The sequence below is a fragment of the Aulostomus chinensis genome, chromosome 5 (genome assembly GCF_037954235.1).
Source record: "Aulostomus chinensis isolate RoL2024-O1b breed Wild chromosome 5, RoL_Achi_v1.0, whole genome shotgun sequence".
Taxonomy (NCBI): domain Eukaryota; kingdom Metazoa; phylum Chordata; class Actinopteri; order Syngnathiformes; family Aulostomidae; genus Aulostomus; species Aulostomus chinensis.
The window spans coordinates 19,822,860-19,842,588 of NC_141324.1; the positions used below are offsets into that span (position 1 = coordinate 19,822,860).

The 19,729-nt window shown below is 41.6% G+C and overlaps 1 protein-coding gene across 2 annotated transcripts in view; it reads left to right on the forward strand.

The window, feature by feature from the left end:
• Positions 1–17,812, forward strand: part of LOC147261639 (phosphatase and actin regulator 1-like) — a 47,196-nt gene extending 29,384 nt beyond the window's left edge. For both annotated transcript variants that reach the window (XM_086203757.1, XM_086203756.1), the window contains exons 3-12: positions 2,249–2,329; positions 4,002–4,205; positions 4,613–4,958; positions 6,262–6,461; positions 7,148–7,304; positions 10,547–10,602; positions 11,981–12,042; positions 13,476–13,620; positions 14,818–14,890; positions 15,530–17,812. In XM_086203757.1, the coding sequence (XP_086059883.1) occupies positions 2,249–2,329; positions 4,002–4,205; positions 4,613–4,958; positions 6,262–6,461; positions 7,148–7,304; positions 10,547–10,602; positions 11,981–12,042; positions 13,476–13,620; positions 14,818–14,890; positions 15,530–15,545 (1,340 nt within the window). In that variant the 3' untranslated portion in view covers positions 15,546–17,812. The remainder of the gene's footprint in view (positions 1–2,248; positions 2,330–4,001; positions 4,206–4,612; positions 4,959–6,261; positions 6,462–7,147; positions 7,305–10,546; positions 10,603–11,980; positions 12,043–13,475; positions 13,621–14,817; positions 14,891–15,529) is intronic.
• The last annotated feature ends 1,917 nt before the right edge of the window (positions 17,813–19,729 follow it).

The window sequence follows — 19,729 nt, forward strand, 5'->3', positions numbered from 1 at the left end:
CCCCCCCCCCCCAAAAAAAAATTCATAAATGGAAATGTCAAATGAAATTGACGTCATGCGTTACGGAGGTTTTAGAGGTTTTTTTTTTTTCTCTCTCTCTCTGTATTGCCTGAGTCATTAATGGATGTGGATTTAATGAGCCGCGGTGATGAAGATGGAATAAAAACAATAAAATACTACATTTAAAAATGTGTAACTGCCATCAGTAATACGTCTGATGGGAATGAGAACGGAAGCAAATATTGAGTCGTTCTTCGCCTGTTGAAGAGAATTTGACATAAATGAGCAGCCGAGGACCGGAAGATTTTCTGATTATAAAAGTGCCCCTCAACTGGCAGACATGAATGAAAAACTGTGATTTCTAAACTGCTGTGAACTGTAATGACATTTGCTAATTAAGGTGCAGGGGCGTGGAATTGTGCCTCTTGAGGAAGCAATGTATATCTCTGCACCTAGATCAGCCTGAGGTATTGTTAAATTTGCTCCCTCAAGGGGGAAAGAAATGCATCTTTCAGACATCCGAGTCGCATCTATAAACGGCAGCATTTCCTTTCATTTCACATTTTCTTCATCTGATTTTTGGCTTGGAGCTGATCTTGAGCAACCTTATTTTGGAAAAAACTTTCAAGTGTTATTGAACATCTGGTATCCCTGAATAGCTCATAATGGAGCACAGTGTTTAGTGGGAGCTTGCTGTTTTTCAAGCGTATAAGGGAGGCAGTCGTAAAACTCTCAGCGGTCAGCTTTCAATCCACTGTGTTGTGACTAAAGGCGAAGGAAAAAGAGAGGTCAAGCTGTCCCTATTCCTTGAATCCACACTCTAGATGTATTTGCATTGAACACACACTCCTGGATGACACGTAAAGCGCATAATCTGTTGTCTCCCTCTCCAGCAGGAGCTCCGTAAAACCTGCTGGGATACTCAAGTATTGTTGCTGATCCTCATTTCACATTCCTAATTGGTTTCCGTGCCGTGGATAGATTTTCAAATGACCAATGTGATTTTTAACTGCGTTCATTCAGCCCGCTGATAGGAGATGTTAAGTGCCTCAACCTTTGAAGCCTAAAAATAGAATCAAAGCAGCAGCTCGGGACATGCCATCTTGTGCATAATGCATTAGTGTGTGAAGTGGTGTTGGAGCGTCTCCTTTCTCCCTTTCTACTGCTTAATCTTTTTATCGCTTGTTAATCGAGGCCCGTTTAACTGTTCAGAGGAGAAGTCACAGTTTGATAGATTGTTATCTATTTCTAAGAACATAAAGGATTTCAACAGGGGTCAGCTGAAGTTCCAAAGAATTGTGATCCTGTTTCAAGACAATAACCAACTATACGCCGATTCTACGAGAGCTACTGTACCTCATCTACAACCGCTGATTTACTGAGAATTATCACACTTTAACAGGCCTTTTCTCTTTTAACTTGCACATGTTTTCCAGTCTTTACGGCACTGGCTTTAGGCCAATTACATGTTTGGTAAATTATCTCACATGACTCTACTCAGCCAGTCAAGCCTGTGCATTACGGTAAACATTGTGGCAGGAGTAGCCAAACAAGAGGAGGAAAGATGGCGACTGAGTGGAAGGAATGCTGGACAGGAAAAATAAAGAAGTCACACTGTGGTGTCAGAGAGAAAAGTAGACAGTGACAGGAATAAAAGTTTGGAATCAAGAATGCCAGACTCATTCAGTCCATCAGCTCCAAACCATCTCCAATGTTCATTTCTTGTCATGTTTAATATCAATGCATCGTTAGGAGTGTATTTTTTTCATTTTGATACCGTTTTGTGCATTTAATCATAGTCTGTTGCTGTTTGCTGTCCACACATGTGGAACTCCAGAAAGTAGAAAATAAGTACTCCTCAGCTGTTCATGCTAATTTCCAAGGCCTAATAAGTCAAATTTTGATCAAATGTATTTAAAGTTCCCATTCAAGTTTGCTGAGGAATAAGAAAAAAAATGCACGCAATGCAGAGATGATACTGATGACAGGCCACTGCTGTCAGACTCCCAACAAGCTCTTGCCAGTGAAATCCAATAAAAACACAGGTCAGCTCTTTTCCTGTGGTTCTATTTTACCTACTGGGGATCTTTTGTATTTTTCACTAAGGAGAATCATGTACGTCTTATCTTGTCTATCTTGGGTGACCTAGATGCAACAAAGAAACCAGTCTTATGATATTTTATGAATAACCCCTTGGCATGTGTGGAATTATTTTGACATAATTCTCCGTCTCCCCCCCCCCCCCCAGCGCTGGAGAGGAAGATGTCAGTGCGACAGAGCAGAGACGAACTGATCAAGCGAGGAGTGCTGAAGGAGATCTTTGAAAAAGGTGAGCTTTCTAATAATACATGATCAGGCCCCCTTTTGTCCACCGTAAATGCAAAAATAGAAACTGTCTGTGGTTTTGTGGTGGTTCTAGAATGGTGGATGTGCGCGGCTAAATTGGATGGTCTTTAGTTATTCATCTCTTCATTAATCAGCCGTCTCTGAAGTGAGCTCTTCATGATTCGGCACGGGGCATCGGGAGATATCATCTTCCATTACAGGATTTCTTTTGTAGCATTTTAAATCCTCTTTGATGTGGATTTGATGGACACCTCATATTCAAAGCTAGAGAGTGTAATAATAAGGCGGACAGCAGGGTGCTGCGTGCTTCAGGACAGGGGGAAAAAAAACAAAGCCGGTGAAGCTGAGACACTCTTGCCAAGGGGAGAACAAACATGACCTTTTTTAAAATTGTATTGTTAGACAACTTGAGCTTTTTGGCCCTTAAAGTGAAAACACAGTGTGACTATTTTACTTAAGAAAAAAAGCCAAGTGAAATGCCTTCTGCAGTCACTGAATTCAATAGTTACTTGTATCGCCCCTGTTATTAACTGCACTGCTCCACACGAAGAAATGGAATAATGTTCAACTCTGCTGTCCAGAATCAAAGAAGCCTCTGTGCACATGAATTTTGTCAAACAGGAGCTCACGTGTCTCTGAATGCTGTATTAGCTGCTCAGCACCCTAATATAAAGAGACACTAGAAAATTAATTCTGCTCTGCAATGCTAAAAATAGATTAGCGGAGGGTCCCATAATAGGCTGCTGGATTTTAATCAGCTTGAATTCATCATTACCTTTACTGGCACTGGATCAGAATTGCCACCACATCTTAAAGAAACACACCCACTTTTTGGGATAGCCTTTATAATTGTCATCCTTCCAAGAGCCACACAAGGTAATTTATATCCCTCGCTTCTCTGCATTCATCAGGGAGCTACCGACCACCTGACTGCTAGTTAGCTTAGCACAATGAATAGCAGTGGGTGGGAATTGATAGCGCATCGCTGTCAAGATTCATTAAATAGGCAAGGTTTTGGAGTTGGTTTACAAAGTCAGCCATGTTTTTTGTTGTAATTCGACTACGTGTACCAAGCTAACTAGCAGTTAGATGGTCTTAGCTTACTAATACTGACTGCAGCCACGTTCTTGTCTGGTTCTTGGGAGGATGATAAATAAGTGTATGAACCAAAACAAGTTGGCAGAAAGTAAAGGGAAATTGAAGTCCAACATGTATGGCAGCGTAGCGTGTCTTTAACAACTTGTGACTGGAATATCTTGAGGCTAAGTTAAAAATCTAGCAGGGGTAAGCATTCTTGTGGGTACATCTTCTTCTTTTTTTTTAAAGTTGGAGTGTGGGGATTGGGACTGGCTCCCAATTGAATTGCATTGTTTGTCTGAATATGTGAGCAGCATTGTGAATAGCACTGTGATCATGCAATAAACATCAAACGGCTCAGAGCTGTGAAAGAATTAAAAAGCAAATGTTCAGTCAGACAGTTTGGCTGACAACGTTCATTGGGTGGTTAAACAGCCGTAGTTTGAAAGTTTGATTTTGTTTTTGAACTTTCTCTGAACTGGCAATTTTTGTTTCCTGCACTGCCAAACAATTTTCAATGCTTGTCAGTGTTGTTGTTGTTTTTTTTAACACCCCCCCCCCCCCCCCCCCCCGTGTAGCAACCGTTGAATTCCGATCCTCGATGGATGGCGGCATCTGCGCTCAGGAGCCTTCTATGAAGTCATCAATGGTTCTGCCCACTAAGAAAACCGTCACCTATCCAGGAGAACTTCAGGATACCCCAGCCAAGCCGCCGCTGTACCACAAGCAGCCCCCTGCTCTCCCTCCAAAGCCTTTCTCTAGGATCCCAAACCACAGCACAGGTCTGTTCAAATCCAAATTGCCCCCTTTGTGTAATATCTACTGCATATCTTATTAGCGTTTGACCTCTGTTGCCTGTCAGTAAATGTGAATTGCTTATAGTAGACAGGGAGTATTTATTTTGACAGACGAGGCATGGTTGTTTTTACTCTACCTGTGTTGACACACACGTATGCAGGATTATAGTAGTCTCATTAAAGTCCCCTTTGGTTTGGTCAGCTGGGCTCTCTCTGTCATTGTCAGTCAGTGCAAAGTGGCATTACCCTGGCCTAATTCCCACCACTCTGCGCTGAAGTCTGAGCTCAGTTTATCCGTCTGACCCAACATTTACACAGTGGATGCTACAGCGTATGTAGAAATCTGCAGTCAATTTTTCTCTCATTTTTACACTGAATTATTCCCTCTCTAGATCCTTGCCAACCAATGAAATTGCCCTGCATGCCCGGCGGAAAGCACTCTCCTCCTCTGCCTCCCAAGAAAGTAATGATTTGTGTGCCTCCAGGGGGGCTGGACTCCTCCACCTCCCCCTCTCCATCCTCCAACTCCCTTAGTTCTCTGTCCCAAAAGTGTGCCCCTCCCCAGGGTTTGCCAAACCACCATGGCACCTTGCTGCCCTCCCAGCTCGCTAGTCTATCCAGTCTTCACCAGAGCCACGGCCATCCGCTGCAGCTGCAGTACGGCAGCTTGCACCCACCCAGCCGCATCATCGAGGAGCTCAATAAAACCCTGGCACTCTCCATGCAGAGGTTTGAAAGGTTAGTAGCCACCACAAGTCGGGTCATCAAATCTGATTGTCCTCCAGAGAAATCGGGAAGGGATTATTGAGCGGACTCCATTTGCCTTTCCATCTTATTGTTGCAATGCTGTCTTCTTAACAAAACTCAGGCACTTATATGATTCTGAGTTCTGACCATAGCTGGTATTAAACAGCACCGATCAGAGTGATGACCAAATTCTTTGCATTAGGTTTTATTATTTATTATTTTAATTGCCCCTGTTTTAAATCAGTGGTGTTATTGAGGTTGCATCCTGCCATGTTTGGCTAGTTTACAGGTCTAAATAGCACACTGCCTGATAGGCCAGTGTGGCCTAATTTTGAAGTAAATGTGTGTATGTGTGGGCACAGGCACACAGAGTAGGCGTCACTCCAGCAGTTGGCTTGACATAACATGATCAGCTGCTCTTTACAAGAGCCCGCTTCTTCATGTTTGGAGACAAGTGACAGGATAGCGGATTGGATATTACGTAACCTCTGTTTTTTTTTTTAAACCAGATCCATTTGGAATAAGAAAGTAAACGGTCCTGACATTGCTCACAATTAGTCTGAAAGCAGGAAATGGTTATATAACAGAGGTTCGTCATGAGAAGCTGCAAGTAGACTGTGATTAATCAAGCATATCGCGGGTTAGCCCTTCTATAAAAACGATGGTTCTTGAAAGTGTAATTGTCTGTCACCTTGTTTGAATCATACAAATTGTATAATCAGTTATTCTTGTGTGCTGTTTCATCCAGTTGAAGTTAAATAGCTGCCCAACAACCTTCACTATTTACCCTTGACATCCTTTTAAATCCTGTCCCCATTCTGGGTCGGGAATGATTAACTGCAGACTTATTTTGAAAAAAGAATAAATAAATAAACAAGTGTTGATCATCATATCAAGCCCAAATACAAGACTTTTATCATTTTGGAATCAGATATTCAGTCGGAACTACTTTCATGACTTGGTGCAATGATGTGACGCAGCACCTCAAAAGCCCCCATCTTAAGTTCAGCCAAGAAAACCAGAATGTTTGTTCACAACTAGAAGAGCATCTGCTGCTGTCATGGCTCACTTTTGTTTATTGGTCGGCAAAACAAGATCCTGATTTGTATGAATTTGAACCAGAACAGACTACACACGGCTAACCTGCCCACCTGCTTCCAGTCGTTGTGCTAAGCTAACTACCATCCTCTTGTCTGGCTCTGGGAAAGGTTGAACAATAAACACGCTTCCCAAAAAGTTGGTGTGTTCATTTTTTTTTTAAGCTAATTAACTCGTATCCCTCCAACCCCGTTAGCTCTGTTTTACATGGCGGCGGTCAGTGCGCCCCCATGGACAGAAGAGAAGTGCCGTCCGTGATCATTGACTATGAGGATGACAAGGAGAACATGCCCAACGAGTCTGACTATGAAGATCTCCCCAGCATGTACAAGGATGAGGATGATGTAGACGACGACGACGATGACGACGACGAAGATGACGACTCCATCTTTACAAGTGAGAAGCAGCAGTCATGGTGGAATGGGTCAAAATATTACCTGAATGATAATGGCAAATGTGATTATTTTGATCATTTTGGGGTTATCAACCATGAATTTCATACTTTTACAGCTTATTTTTGTATTTTTTAATGTGTTTGTGTTCATTCCTCTTGTGTCTCAACAGCACAGCTCTCTCTGTCAATTTGTAAGAAAAGCTTAAGATTGCAGATGTGATTTTTCTTGACTAAAAGCGACCGCCAGCGCTGCTCGCTTCACCTGAACTCTCCTGCAGCACAGATGGTAGTTTGACCTTGGGTGCAGGGACAAATTTAGCTTCTCTGATGTGTATCCAAAATTGTGCTCTCACCCGTTGAAACACTCACCCACTAGCTCTCGGCCAAACAGCTGAAGTGTGCTGAGTGTCACGTGCCTTTGACATAGTACATCTTTAGTTTACGCACAGGTGCATGTTAGAGTTTTTAAAAGTTCCAATTGTCCCTGTGTGATAGAATCACTCATATCGTGACTCTAAGGGTTTCCGAAATCTTAGTCTCTAAAGTTGCAGGAATCTTGTTTTTCTTGAATAAACTTTCTGACACACTTGGGAGATACAGTTGAAAATAAAAAAAGATTAAAAAAAAAAGTGTTGGAGGGTTTATGCCTGGAGCTCCTCTCATGTCTGATCACGGTGATGTGCTTTAGGTACGCTGGCTCAGAAGGTGCTGAGGAAAGATTCTCTGGCCATCAAGCTGAGTAACCGTCCATCCAAAAGAGAGCTGGAGGAGAAAAACATCCTGCCCATGCAGACAGATGAGGAGCGACTGGAGTCGAGGCAGCAAATAGGCACCAAACTCACAAGGTGAGGCACATGCACGCAAGTAGTCTCCAACCTGGGTACATTTAAATGTTTTCTGTAAACCTGGTTAATGTTGTAGTCAGCTCCACAACAGCTGCTGGAGGAAACCGACTCTTGGCAGTCAAAGTGAGTATTTTGTCTTACTTTGGGCTGACAAAAGCTCAATATCCTGGCTAATAGAACTGTGACTCACTCCAAAGCCGATGAAAATGTGAGCCTTTCTTCTATTGAACCACTTTTATAGCCTTTCATGTTTTCCTTCTCAACATCCGTTAAGGATAAACGCTTTATCTTGGTGAAATGAGGCTCTGAAAATGGAGCTGACCTAATTTCAGCAATGCATCACCCTCCTCTCCTTTTTTTTGCTTCTCGTCTTCTCTCTAGCACACACATACACTCTCTCTCTCTCTCTCTCTCTCTCTAGTGCACACTCTCTCCTCTCCTCTTTCTTCCTTCTGCCTGACTTCCTCCCTCACTCGCTGAATCACCAGGGTGATGCATGTGCCAAACTATCTCCACCCGACTCCTCCACACAGCCACGCAAGTCACCTCACACCAGCACTTTACACACATACTCGACGCTGGGCCAGTTCCTGCAAATCACAGGAATTTGTATACATGCGTCGAGATCACAAATCTGCATTCTAGTAATAGAACACATCAAACAACATCATGTTTTTCTCCAAATGGATCACAAGCCTCATTTGCTTTCTGTCTTGTCTTTGAACATGACTTGCATATCTGAATGAAGGGGCTATAATGAGGTGTTGAGAGGAGAGGAGACAGCTGGGAGTAGGGGGAGAAATGAAAGCCTGGATAGTAGAATAAAAAATAAGGAGTAGGAAATATGGTTGCAAGGGAGGGAAGGAATATTATCTAGAGACACTGGCACACAAGTCACTATTCCCTGCTGTGACTGGAACGCAGCGCTTGTTCCCAGAAGGCCTGCCTGCTTAGTTGTCACGCTCCCAAAAATCTCTGTCACAGTGTCCTTTGCACAGCGTCATTCAATGCAAAATTCCCACTCTTATGCTTATTTGCCAACGGCATTGTGAGCGCTACAGTTATGCTTCGTGCCAGGTCAATCAGAATTATAATAAAGCTATTTTAGGACCCATCGACCTCTACTTGCTGTGCTTTAGTTGCCCTGATTTCCTGGATAGTCCATCAATACACTTTTCAAGGGTGAACTTGCATAGAAGAAAGTAGCAAACACTTTCTCTTCAGCCTCTTGTTTTTATATATTCATGCAATAGGTATCAGGTAGTTATACCGCGTATTGTATTGTAGAAACAGTACATGTAGTAAAGTTTGGTGAAAAACATGTTAATGTTTCAATCAAGCAGCTGTTATTCCGTTTTGACTTTGTAAACACAGCGCGGGTGATAATGAAACTGGCGGCCATTTGGAGAACGCATACCCCCGCTAAGCAGCAAAAAGCAGATCCTCGCACGTTGGAGTGTGTGGCTGTTCCGTAGATTAAGAGGGCGGTGACAACTGATTTTTTTTTTTCAATTGGACTCCCCTCCACCAAGTTTGGGGATAATAGGTCTCATGGTTTAATCCTGCAGACAAATAAACACCACCAAAAAACATTAGCTTCTTGTAATCACTCTGAATTTGATTGGTTGCATCTGGGCTCCACAGACCCCTGAGGGACACGTGACTGTTAGTCTAATCATCTCATTTAAGTCTGGTGCTGGTCAGGTAGTGTAGCACACGTTAGCTTGTTGAAGCTGACACAAAGTTATTACAACTGTGATGGGCAACAAAAAACAGTCAAGTTTCAGGCTGTAAAACTAAGACAGTGAGCTTTAAGACACCGGAACACTCAAATAATAACCACTGCACTGTTTTCTGCTACTAGCAAACCTCTCACAGCTTCTGGATCAGAGGTTTTTAGCTCTCGAGCTCCATGATTATCCTTCATATTAACATTTTGTATATAATTTGTATTTCATAATCTCATTACAGTTGCGTTTCTGTTTTTTTTCAGTGCCTTTCCGTGTTTATTCACACTTGCATTCTTGTTGACACGAATCTTTTGCAATGCTCAGACAGTACTTTGAGATAAGGAGTCAGCCAGTCTGTCAAATAGGAAGCAAATGATTAAAGATGAGCTGAGTAGAGCCAATGTGAACACACATGTAGCCCTGTGTACAATAGCTTCCAGGCTTGAGTGCTTCCAGATGGTCATTAGATCTAACAAGCTGGAGACAATCAGTGATCCAGAGCCTTCAGTTCGGTTTACTGCAGCAGGGTCTACTGCTACCCTCCCCAGTTGAAGGCACTTAGAGTGACCTCATAGACTTTTGCCTTCGGGTATCTTAGTCTTTTTGGCCTCTAATGAATGACCGTAGCCCACTTTGAGCTATTCAGCATCAGATAAAGAGTTCAGTCTTCTGCAGTATCTGGCCTTTACTGGCTATTATCCAATGTACCATTGCATTATGACAAGAGTTATTCTCTTTTGGAAGGGGGGGATTGGCGATCACAACCAACCGAACTCCTGCAAAGGTCACCTGTCAGGCTGTTCAGTTAAAAACTATGCACTCTATTTGAAACAAGTTAGTCCAAATAGGAGGAAGGTATTAAATAAATGCACATTCATTTGTATTTGTTTTTCCTTCAGGAGCCCAGGGTTGTCAGTCATAAAAGCACTCAAAATCTCGACCTCGCTAAAGGTTGCAGAGCAGGGACGAGTCCTGAAAACTGGAAATAATTTAACATCCAGTTACCTTATGTCAAAGTATTTTTTTTAATGGGTGTTTGGTTAAATGTCTGAAAGAAGACACTAGCTTGAATTATTAGTGTAAATTGGTGTCACTAGCAAGCAGCTAAATGAGACCACAGAGGTTGTTGAGGTCATTAAGCGTCATCAAGCTGAAAACACGAGAAGAGTGAAGTTTAGTTGTAGTGACACTGAAATTGTGTGTTTATTTGTTCGTAGCATGTTAGCTTTGTATTAACGCTTCAAAAAAATCCTAAACTTGGCCGCCCGTTGGTGAAGATTATCATGCTAAACAGAAGTGTAAATATTATAAACTTTTGTCAGCAACAGAGTTTCCGTGCTGAAATAATACAAAATCCAATGTAAAAATCTGATTGGCTGGACTGGAAGACCAATGCATGTGATCCCAGAACACCTGATTGTAAAGTAGGTTGAGTTATTGTTTATTTAATTCAAGCCTTGTGTTTTCGTCTTTATATCGCTAACCATTGATGCATACTGTGTCTCTCACCAGGCGCTTGAGTCAAAGGCCCACAGCGGAGGAGCTGGAACAGAGAAACATCCTCAAACGTGAGTTTCACACAAGTTTACATTTATCATGATCTAGAAGCTGTGGGGATCAACATCCAAAAAGTAATTTTGCCTCAAGTAATCACTTATAGAATCGATTTTTTTTTTTCTCTCCTGCATCACTTCTTTGTGGCCGCAGATTGCAGAAAGAGCCAACCAGGTGTGTTTAGGTGGAAGCTGATGATGGCTTGCAGCTAACGAGCACGACTGTCCAAAAACGCCACTTAAACTCCCCTGTGCCTCATATTCCATAATCCAGGTCATCTTTGTCCAGCCGTATGTTTAGTAATCTGCAAACACTTAAGGCTGAGCCCAAAAGAACTTCAACGCCTCGAGTTTGAGGCTCTTATGAATGAGCGTGGACAAACACAACGGAGTAGATTCAACTGAATGTGCCTGCTGTTCTCGCTTTTGAGAAAATGTCAAAGTGACATACTGAAAACATACCCGTGCGTTGCATTTAACACATTGTAGCAATGCCATATTTGCAGCCTGGTTTCACAAGAGGTCATGTCATGTGAGCGCCAGCATTGCTCTCACCCCTTTCGGCTTGAGTTTACATCTGCGGTTCCCTGAGGAGTCATGTCCAGAGAGACTGCTTTCTTAGCACAAACACACGGTATCAGAGAGAAGCAGTTCTTTTGCCTGGGAGCTTGTGACTTTCACATCAAAGACGGATTTACCAGCAGTTCCTGCACTCCCAGAGGCCCCTGCATGATTGGCAGAGTGCAGGAAGAAAACACAAAGTCTAACAATTTATGAGTGACATGTCATGTCCTCCCCATCACTCACACGCATACAGCAGCAAGGTTAAACAAACGAGGCTTTATTTTCTGGAGATCTACGGTCTGAATTCCAAAACTAGGAGTAAGACTAGAGATACAGTATGTGTTCAGCACAAGTACACATGCAGCTTGAGTGTGAAGGCTTTGGCAAACAGTAGCAGTGTCTCCGAATGCTTCTTGTTTACTCTCCTTTTAACTTGCTCCTCTGAGCTGCAGGCTTTTGTCTTGGTAATTGACTTGGAATACGTAGTGTAACACATTGCTGAATTTTAATGAGATTTAGAAATTTAAAAAAAAACCAAAAAACAAGAAGCACTTTTTATTCTTTTTCTTTTAATCTAACTTAAATAGGTTAATCACTTAATCATAAATATGGACCAAACTTGAAAGGAACAAGCATTCTCCCCTGATACCCATCCCTAATGGTATTAAACAGCCAATGATGGGAACTATTTTAGGCTGGAGGGAACTTATCCAGTTTTGCCTGTTAATTGGTCATATTCTGTCAAGCGTGTTTGTTTGTTTCCCTTTTTCTGTCGTTTTCTAAATAGTCTTGTGTTAGCATGTAATCACACTGTAACGCTTCTCTGCAGCTCGCAATGAGCAAGAGGAAATGGAGGAGAAGAGGGAGATCAAGCGAAGGTTAACACGAAAGGTGAGTCCAAAATAGCTCCCAAGGTGCAAAACCAGCGCATGATCTTCAAGCACTTGGAATGGGGTAAATCGTTGGCCCGGTATAAAGAAATGTTGTGTCAGTGACTCATCTATAGTGAGAGGTCACGACTGGTATTGTGGTTCTTACACCACCACCACCACCACCCCCCCGGAGACACTGATGTCCTTGGTGTCCTTGACTCCTATGCCTGTCTGCTGCCAAATCCTTCGACCCCATAGGGAGGTGTTGAGCGTGTTCCCATCACTTTCAATTACAAAACAACACTTTCTGCAGACATGCTGTTCAGGAGCCTACCTTATGGTAAACAACATTGAAATCTGACTATAGAATCGGAGGCGGGATCACTGGGCCCCACACATGAAGACACACTTTTGTTCTTACACACCATAGAAGTTTTTTAAGCCTTCACTTTCCATACAGGAAACAAATCCTAATAAGTGTACTTCCTCGCTCTTGACATCATCATGTATTTCTTGTAAGTGACAATCACCCCACAATACATAACATCAACTTTCATTCTTCCTGACATCGTCATTTTAAAGAAAGGACCCACTGAAGCAGCACGGCAAGCACACGTATGCAAGCAACCTGTGTTTTTGAACCTAAATATGGAAAAGAGTCTGACTAATAATGAATATTTAGACTGAGATAAACAAACCTTGGGCCTACATTTGTCCTGTCTGAACTGCTGTTTGCTCTCTGCATTAATGTATCTCTTAAAACTTTTTTAGCTTTGTTTATTTGTGATTTTAGTTCTGCTCGGAGATGTTTGATTCCCATTGTCTGTTATTGATTTTGATGTAGATTATTTCAGAATGTTTTCAGTCGACTGTTTTTGAAGTGGGTAGAATGAGTGGGTGTTGTGTCAAGTTCTTTGTTTTCATTCAGATCATGTGTGAAGAACTTCGATTGTGAAGTGAAAGCTCATTGTTTGCTCTTTTATTGCAACATTAACGTGTAGCATTTTTCCTCCTTTTTCCATTTTGGACTGAAGAAGTTACTAGCAAATAGATAATATGTGCAGTAACTTGTTAGGGAACTTACCGACACCACGTATGGCTCCATGCTTTCTTCATGGTCTGGTTGTCATTGTTCTGTGCTATTTCCTTTGGCGTATTAAGTCCAAAATGGCCGTAGCGTTGGTGTCAAGAAGCACCAGAATTCTCCTCTTGGGCCTCTATACTCTTTGTCATCAGTCTGCAAGTTCACCTGCATTCAGTCTGTATTAAAGGTTCTACCTCGTGATTTTAAAGGACTCATTCAGTAGGCGTTCTGGATGCTCTTTAATACTGTACTACTTCTTTTTTTGCTAACCTTTCTAAAGACTTAAACAAGGACTGCCAAAAGAAAAAAAACTGTATCTGCCTGTAGTGGTTAGGAATAAATTATTTGGTTTTCTGTTCTTGTTCTAGTTGAGCCAGAGGCCCACTGTAGAGGAGCTGAGACAGGCCAAAATTCTTATCCGATTCAGTGACTACGTGGAGGTTTCAGACGCCCAGGACTACGACAGGCGGGCGGACAAGCCCTGGACCCGGCTCACAGCAGCTGACAAGGCCAGTATCAGAAATAATAAAGGACTGATCTCAAGATGTTTTTCCTCGCTGCTTTCAAGCCCATTATTACGCTCCCTTCTCCTCTCCTCCCTTCCCTGCCTCACAAGATGCAACCTGTAATGTAGGAGGATGTGTTCCTCCTCTGTTGTTACGGCAAGTTCCACCTCAGCTGAGTAAACACCTCAGAGCGGTCCTGCTGCTCGCTGCCCCTCGTCTCTTACTCCTGACCTTTTAAAGAGGTCTTGATTTTTGCTTCGCTTTGATGACGCGCAGTTCTGAACACGCTAGGTCACACCTGAGCGCCGCTCATGTGAAAATCATGAGCGTTCTGGTTATGTAACACCTCTACTTACATAAGAGAGTAATCGGACAAGCGGTGCCTCAGAACCCCTCGGCTCCAGTGCTGCTCCGCAGACAGAAACAACTTTTCATTTTGTTTTCCTGCTTTATCCCATCAATGTCTAGTACAGATTTGAATGCGGTTCGTTTAAAAAAAGCATTCCGCTCAAGGCTCGAAACATCCCCTTGAGTCATGCTCAACAGCAAATCCTGACATCATCACCTCTGGGCTGCTGTCACTGATGACATTTTTAGGAAGAATGAGTTATTTAAAAAGGTTCAGCATATGAGTTTATTTCCGGGGACTTCTAGACTTTCCTTACAATCATCCTGCCCTTGAGCAAGGCACTCAAGCCATTAGAGGCCTATATTCACTTAGCTGTGTCCCCATTAGGAATCTTTATAAATACATGCAAGTCTCAACCAAAAACCATTCCAGAAAATATTCAAAATGTGAGCTGTGTGTTTTTATTGAACCACAGTGTCCCCTACTGACACAATCTCTGTACTGCTGCCTCATTTTCAATAGTATCTTTAATACTGGAAACAGCCAGTGGCACCAAAATACTTGTTTTGAAATATGCATTGTAGAAGTATAGCATTATTTTAATGTCTTCATCTGTTATGTGTCGTAATTTGCAAATTCTTGCAATCCAGCAACCGATGGTTCATGCTCTGGAGGAATTTGAAGAGTCTTGTCACGAGGGAAATTCAGTAGAACCATTCATGACCTGTAGATTAGATTAACTGAAGCATGAAGCATGCTTAAAGGAAGTCGAAGGGAGGTAAAGTTGGGAGTTAAAATTTGCAGATTGATGACTAAACCTTTGTGGTTTCCGTCCTTTTTGTCACCTGCAGGCAGCTATACGAAAGGAACTCAATGATTTCAAGAGCAATGAGATGGAAGTGCATGAGTCAAGTCGCCATTTAACCAGGTAACGTGCATGTGCCAATGATAATTCTGTTTTGTTTGTTTTTTTAACCTGGGCTCTATTTTTTTCTGTGTTGGAGTCAGAGTGATGAGAAGGAATGCCATGACTACAACTGTGATACAGCTCCAGCTAGCATACGGGGTCACAATCTCTATGAACAGATGCTGTATATTGATACAGAATCTGTAGGTGAGGAAGAAAACATCCAGACAGGGAAGCTTGTGGTTTCCTTCTGAGTAGCTTTGACCAATCACGTTTAAGCAGGCAAGGGTTGCATCCACAATAACAGTCCATGTGGAGAGTGAAAGAGATGGGAGGCATTTGCAATATCTGTAGTCTGATGATTTAACAAAGCTGCATTCGTGGTTTTAAACTGCTAACTTACTGTAAACTGGCTGCTTTTTACAAAATCTGTTTGTATTCGTCGTCTTTCAACTCCACGCCAACGGCAACATGCTCTCATGTTGCTATGCGGACTGTAAACAATGAGCAGCAGCATGGAACCAGGAAGTCTTGGACCAGATATACGCTGGCCCTAGTACCCGATGGTCACTAAAATGAAACTGAAGGAGGGCTGGATCTATTAGCATGCTGTACAAAACTAGCTGAGGTAATAAAACGTCTTTCATGTCTGTATTTCAGGTTTCACAGACCATAGTAGACCACCGACCACTGTCTCGAGCAGTGCCGGAGCGGCACTCTCCTCCACTGAGAACCTTAAGTGCTGGACAGTAAAATGGTGCCCGTTTCTACAATAAGGCCATGTCTTCAGAAATGCCTTTCAAGACCCAAACAACTGAGTCGGTACTACACCCAAGATCTAGACACCCACTCCTCCATCCACTGTAGTAGCACGTAATGACTCCAGTTGTTTCAACGCCCCCAACCCCCCCACACACTTCCGACTGTCTCATCCACCTCTCTGCTGAGCTCTCAGGCAGGCGCTCAGTTCTGTGGCGACTGGACGGTTTTTATTGATCGATTGACACTTTCTACACCTACTGAGGGCAACGGAACATTTTCTCACTAATAACACCAGTGGACTCTCCCTGGTCATTATTATGACATCACCCCTCCAGCTCAGAGGAACAATTCTGCACCAGGATGTTGGGTTTACTGTTCTGAGCTCTCGATATCAGTAGGGGATCCATCTTTATCGTGCTTATTGGGATTCTGGAAATGGCTTTAATAGAGAAATGGGAGGGATGGGTCTAACATCATGTGCAATATTTAATTTCACTGCTTTTTTCCAAGGCTATAGCACCCCCTGGAGTTCTCTCGGTGTCACATGTTGTCCCCCCCAACTCCCCCACCTCAACCCCACCTGTGCAATTCTCACTGTACCGACAATGTTGACATCTAATTGCTAACTGTGAATCTGAGAGTTTACACTCTCTCCAAATGTACATTTTGTTTATATTGAGGAAGGAAAGTTACATTTTAATGACGACTCATGCTTGACGCTTCATTCTTGTCAGTCATTTAAACTTAATGAGAAAAAAAATGCAGCTAGTTCCAGTGTGTGCAAGAATTATCTGTTTTATATTATTTTATCCATATAGATTTTTTTTATAGAAGCAATCGAATCATAAATGACTATTTCTTGACATGTTCTTGGACTTGGTCATTTTGGAATTAAGAGCAAGGCTCTCCACATGATTATCTTTTAAATTTTTGTGTTTCCAGTTAAATGTTTATTGATTTTATTTTTGTTTTTGCTCATAATGTGCATTGTATTATACACTTTTTATAGCCGTATCATTATAAGCTTTTGAACAAGCAATATCTTTTGTTTGTGGAAAAAAAAAAGGTTAAACTGCAGGTGCCCTCCCCCTTCTTTTTTTTTTATGTTTTTTTTTTTTTTTTTTTTTTTTACTCACACGCAATGCCTCACTTCAGGGTTTTAATTTTTCTTTTCTATGTTACATCAGGAAGGTTTTATTCAGGAAGACTTTTTTTTCTGTATTTGTCTGGACTGAGCCACTAGAAATACCTGCCTTTCATTCGAACAAGATCTCAAATCCAGTCATCACAGCGCGACGATGCACTCACACTCCTGTAAAATACTGATTTTAGTGACGTAACTGAACCAGGATTTTTAAACGTTTATTCCTGAAATCCTTTGCACTCTTTAGAGGGTTGGCTTTACAACGGTGGCTGTTTTGAGATCAGGGTCCAAGTGTGTAAGCTGTTGTTGGATGTCTGATCTGTGACCACTTTGTCTTGTTACTTGGATCACCAGTATTCCGATGCTCATAAGCTTTACGGACACAGAATATTTTTATTATTTTTTACTGAATTACTTTTAAAGTTTTAAAGTTGCAATATGAAATTCTTGTCAGATAACGAAATGCAGGACAGAAAATATGTTCTCCCTTATTTTCAAGGAATTGATTGGTGATGGATGGATGACCCAATAAAATTTAGGAAATGAAATCATAGAAAGCTGTTTTAAATGTGTAGTTACTAGAGTTGTTTCAGTACAGAGCTCTAGATTCTCACGTCACTTTTTTTTCTCCTTCCCAAAATCAAAATAACGTTGGGTCATCTAACCTCAGAGACTTTGGAAAGTGGGGTAATTTTGTGTTAAAACCAGCTTCTGTATGATTCCAGCATCACGCCATTAAAAAAAAAAAAAGTAATAAAATCCATTTATAGATTCATCACGATAGAGCAAAATAGGAATCATTTTATTGAAGTACACTCCATGTCTGATGGTCAACTCTTGAGAGAAGACTCGAGCGGGAGGTTTTCCATTTTGCTGGAATCAAGGGACATGAATTCAGCAATAATCTGTTTCCTTTTACGTGATGATGGAGCGACTGAACAGGTTTGAACGTGTTCGTTTTTTTCCTCCCAGTTTTTGGAATACAGAATATCATGTAAAGGATACATCATACCAATTAAATTCCATTTCTGAATGCATTTTAATTGTGTGTCTCATCATTTTAGATTCAAAAAATATGAATTTGAATTAAGTATTGAAAATTGTCTGCTATTGACGAGACAAAGCCTCCAAAACTTCTTTAATTAATTGAACTTCATGTTTCAGGATAGATGAATGGTCCTGATGAAATCATTCAGAATTATAGACAGGAACTCCTTATTTGTGCAATGGTGTTATGACTTATGTTGAAAGACCCAAGAAGTTGGGTTGGAAAATACTTTCCCCCTATTTTAAACAGTTGGGACACCAAACCCAAAAGGACAACACATGAACAACAACCTTCTAAACACGCACATTTATACTTTGTTTCAAAAAGATACAAGGAACCCGGAGCAAACCCTCTGCAGAAAATGTATAAATCAGTTTTGAAAATAGTTGTAGCATTTGAGGTCAACTCTTTACAATGTCCCATCGCCATCTTGATATACTGCCAAATTCCTTGGAAAAAGCTGAGGAGGGACATAAAGGTTTTATTTTTTTAGGTCAAAGTCAAGACTGTGGCACACTCAGCAGAATATATATTATGAAAGTTTGATCCCATGACGTATTTGGTACTCCTTATGAATTTTTCTCTCGTTCTCCTTTCTCACTGGAGAGCCAGCAAGAAATCGTCTTCGATCGTCAAAATTTACAATTCCTCTGTCTGAGTTTCAGACACTCCATCAGTCACTAGACTGACCATGGCCATAATAATAAAATTCAAATTCACTCTACCCATATGTATGCAGAATATATTTATATTTATTCCCTTAATGCATGAGGTTTATTTAAGGCAACAAAATGGCAGCCTGGTATCTAGAATCTGATTTAAGGGTATAATTAATCCCAGAAAAGAAAACCTCAATCATTATCTTACTTGCCCTCATGTCAATAAAAGGTCCGGTAAAATTTTTTTATTCCACAAAACACTGCTGGAATTTCAGAGGAAAAAGTGTGGTGGTAAACTCCTGATCAAAGTAAATGGCTGTCAATTTCCAAAAGTGAAAAAATACATACTAAAACCATGAAATGCCTTAATAGTACACATCCTAAGTAACTAAACTTTCCTGAAACCTTGATTTGCAGTGTGGAAAAACGTCACTGTAAAAAAAAAAAAGATGTTGAAGTTAAACTGGTCACCACTCACACAAGTGGTTTGGGAGATGATGGTACTGAGTTTTTCTGTGAAACTCCAGCAGTTTGGTGGACTAAAAAAACGACTGAATTTTCACATTTGGGTGAAGATGCAGTTACAAGTTTGTACTATTTAATTACATAGAACTCTCAAAGGGATTACAAGGTTCTGGTAGTTATGGTAGTGGGGCACAATAGGGTATCTTTTCCTGGGTCATTTGGAAAAATTAACGACTTTTGTAGGGAGGCTTTCATTTTGTGCACTTTTTAATGCAAGAACATGACTTCTGAGTTATACTGCGGTTGGATTCTAAAAGTCTAAATAATCATTTTGAGAAACTGCAAGTTCTTAAATGAGATATTTAATAATTAAAACGTGACAGAAATTATCCTCCGAACTGGAGCATTCTTCTATTTCATTCAATGCTGTCAAGCGTGACCACTCCTCTTCCACCGTGTCCCTTCGGTTTCCTCCTCTAGATGGCGAGAAAACAACGGAGCAGGAGCACGTCGGGGGAGCCGGTGGTGTGTGCGGCCTTGTGAAATGGCGTCCTGACGAGATGGTGCTCAAGTTATTTGCCGCGTCACTACCAGGCTAACACAACCGGACCCCTCGGATAGTCGTCATTTCGGCACGCAGGGTTGTGCGAGGACTATTTCGGAGGAGACACAACCCAACAGTTTCTCAACAGTTTAGTGGAGGCGGAATTGCTCGCTCATATTCAACAGATGCTTGCTGGAAAGTTAAGCTAGAAGTAGTCGTTTTGGACTTTGTGTTAGCA